This window comes from Solanum tuberosum, unplaced genomic scaffold, assembly GCF_000226075.1.
Source record: "Solanum tuberosum cultivar DM 1-3 516 R44 unplaced genomic scaffold, SolTub_3.0 scf00100, whole genome shotgun sequence".
Classification (NCBI taxonomy): Eukaryota; Viridiplantae; Streptophyta; class Magnoliopsida; order Solanales; family Solanaceae; genus Solanum; species Solanum tuberosum.
The window spans coordinates 1,688,504-1,691,656 of record NW_006239024.1 but is presented as its reverse complement, the minus strand read 5'-3'; the positions used below and the strand labels follow the sequence as shown (position 1 = coordinate 1,691,656).

General features: G+C 36.8%; 1 protein-coding gene across 1 annotated transcript; it reads right to left on the bottom strand.

The window, feature by feature from the left end:
• Positions 1 to 223: 223 nt before the first annotated feature.
• On the bottom strand, positions 224 to 2,683 carry LOC107060799 (probable leucine-rich repeat receptor-like protein kinase At1g35710). Its single transcript, XM_015309106.1, has 5 exons — positions 2,621 to 2,683; positions 1,844 to 2,270; positions 1,628 to 1,723; positions 946 to 1,058; positions 224 to 586 (listed from the first exon to the last, which is right to left on the bottom strand). The coding sequence occupies exons 1-5, from the start codon at positions 2,681 to 2,683 to the stop codon at positions 224 to 226; spliced, it is 1,062 nt and encodes a 353-aa protein (XP_015164592.1).
• Positions 2,684 to 3,153: the final 470 nt, after the last annotated feature.

The window sequence follows — 3,153 nt, the reverse complement described above, 5'->3', positions numbered from 1 at the left end:
CTTTGAGAAATTAAACAACTTAACAACAGAAAATTGAAAAGAAACAACTGAACTTGAACAACCATTAATGCTAAAAATAATACATACAATTAAGTTTCTATCAAGAATATACAAACAACAAAAACACAAAATTACAAAGCCAAAAATAGAAACAGAAAAGTTTGATCTTTCAATCTTCCATTATGTTTGTCGTCTCAACCTTCTCTTCTTTGGCCTTCTCCTTTTATGGGGGCATGATGCCGTCAAAAAATTCCACAAACCATTTTGGCTTACGATATTTAAACATGAGGCTCCATATGATAGTTCCAACAACTAGTCCAAAACTGTAGCCTATGACTACTGATTCCCATGTAAATCCACTTAAGAAATATGATTCATCTTCATCTGCTTCTTCCTCCAGTGATTGAGGAACATGCGGGCGATCACTTGTTCCACATTGCTTTGACAAAGGAGGACCACATAAATCAAGGTTGCAACCATACAAGTCATTTTCAAATGTGTTGAATTGTGAACCTTGAGTAATGCATCCAACAAGGAGATTTTGAGATAGGTTTAAGATCTCCAGAAAGTTCAATGTTGTCAATTCCTGTGGAATCTTTCAAGTGAGCCGATTCCAAGAGAGATCTAAAGCTTCAAGTGTATCCCATTTCTCCAATTCCATTGGAATATCTCCTTTGAGATTGTTATGAGATAAATTGAGTAGCCAAAGTGAGATGAGATCATTTAGTGTTTTCGGAATCACACCTTCAAAATGGTTGCTTGAGAGATCTATGGTTGTCATAATTGTGGTGATTTTTTCTAGCTGAATTTCGTGGCTTTTGATCACCAACCTCACTGAAACCTCATACATTACGTTACTTAATCCGTTGTAAGACTCTGGTTGCATATATTTGATCTCACATTTGTCTCTGACATATGAAACTTGTTGGACTTTAATAAAAGTACCTGCAGCTCTTGAAGAGTTCCGAGCCAAGCTGGAAATGTGTCATTTATAGCGTTGCTCCCCACATCAAGGACTTCTAGACCATCACACTTTAGCAACGACATCGGGACAATTCCTTCAAAAAAATTACCATTCAAGACAATGGTTCTCAATGAATTGCTCTGCCCAAGAAATGTGGAACCGTGTCACTAAAGTAGTTGTTTGACAAATCCAAAAGGCTAAGACTGCTCATGTTACGAATGGATGAAGGTAGTGGCCCATGAAGGAAGTTAAGTTTAAGATCAATATACTCTAGACTATAATAATGAAATTGTTGTAGGTGCCCTGTTAATGAGTTATGTGAAAGATTTAGGTGCAACAAGGAGTCCCACCTCATGCCTCTAAACCAGTTAGGGATTTGACCACGAATCTTATTGTTAGCAATATCTAAGATCATAAGTGTCATTACATTTCTCAAGAAGTCTGGAAAATCCTTCAGTTCACAAGATGATAACTGCAAAACTTCTAGGCTAGGTAAAGTGATTTGTATTCCCGCATCGAAGGTGATGTTATTTGATGAAAGTTCAAGGGTAGAAAGGTTTGCTAGATTCACAGGTGATTGAGGAAAAGAACCACTTAACCGGTTATGATGGAGTGACACTGAAGATAACAAAGGTAGGGTAAATACCTAAGATAGTATGGTACCATTCAATAAGTTGTAAGACAAATCCAGCTCAGTTAACTTTTGAAGCATGCTTGCATTGCTAGGAAGTGGTCCAGATAGGGAACTACTCGACAAGTCTAAGGTTTCAAGTTGAGTCAAGCTTAAAAGTGGAGAAGGAAACAGATCGATGAAGCTACAATTAGAAAGACTTAAATAACGTAGTTTTCGAAGGTTAGAGAAAAAATTAGGAATTTTACCTCCAAAGGAGTTAGATGAAAGGGCTAAAACTGTGAGGTGCTTCAATTTAGAGATTGTGGAAGGAATATAACCAAAATTCAAATACCTAATTTGTGTAAGATTGCCAATGGAATCAGGAATGCGACCAAAGAATTGACATCCATAGAGGTACAAGCGAGTCAAGGAAATCAAGGTGCCAATTGAATTAGGTAGCTCACTGGAGATTCCTGTGTAAGAAATATCCAACTCCAACAGAGTGCTGTTCGAGTGGATCTTTGGTAAAACTCCTTTGAGAAGATAGTTATTACTCAAATAGAGTGTTTCCAATTTTGGCAGAAGGAAAGAGCTCTCCGTGAGAACACCTTCCAAATTGGTTACCTTAAGATCGACAATCGGTGTTAGCTCAATTGCAAGAATCACTGAAGATTCGAGGATTGAGATGAACTGCTGAAGAACAGCTCAACAACAATTAGAAGAGAAGAGTAGAATTAAAGAAGAAGATAGATTCAGAGAAGAGAACAATGATCTGTATGTTGATGATCTGAAGTGTATATATGAGATGTGTTTGTATACAACTGTAGTAGTGACTTATTCAGCCTAATTCTTAACTAACTTGCTGATCGACTAACCAACTCTATGAGCAGTAATTCAATGGAACAATAGTGAACAGTAATTGTATAATTAACTAATTAACTGTCAGTTATAATAGAATCTGCTGACATGGCCAATACAAAGCCTAATTAGCTAATTAGTGTAACAATAGGAGATGAGACGTTGACACCAAAGAGAGAAAGTACCTCCAGATTTATCAAGTTCTGAAGCACTGCTTCAAATGATTTTTTGATCAAATTGTAATCCATTCACATAAGAAGGAACAGAAAGATCAAGTGAAACCAAATTGGAAAGGTATGAGATTTATGTTGGGATTTTCCCTTGAAAGTAAGCATCAGAAAGATTTAGATGCCTCAAATTCCTCAACCTGCTAACGTTATTTGGAATGGAAGAAGGATAAAAGTAATTCTTAGCAAGGTTTAGTGTTTGGAGATGATGAAGTTGGATGAGGCTGCTGTTGGAATAAATAGCTCCATTAAGCAGACTGTAACTAAGGTCCAGCCCGATAACATGACCAGTTAACATGTCACAAGTGACCTCGTCCCAAGTGCAGCATTCTTTACTCTCATTCCATGAAATTGTTTTTGGACGTATCACATGAGGAAAATTCAATGTATCAAAGGATTGTTTAAATTGAAGCAAAGCAGAAGCTTCAGTAGGAGAGCAAATATGATGATCAAAGGAAGAAGAAAAACAAAAACTTAGAAATACACAACAG

Coding starts and splice junctions, on each gene's coding strand:
- LOC107060799 (XM_015309106.1), bottom strand. CDS start 2,683: ATGGATTACAATTTGATCAAAAAATCATTTGAAGCAGTGCTTCAGAAC. Junction 2,271..2,620: donor AGAACTTGATAAATCTGGAG/GTACTTTCTCTC, acceptor GCTGTTCTTCAG/CAGTTCATCTCAATCCTCGA. Junction 1,059..1,627: donor GTCTTACAACTTATTGAATG/GTACCATACTAT, acceptor ATTTTTTTGAAG/GAATTGTCCCGATGTCGTTG.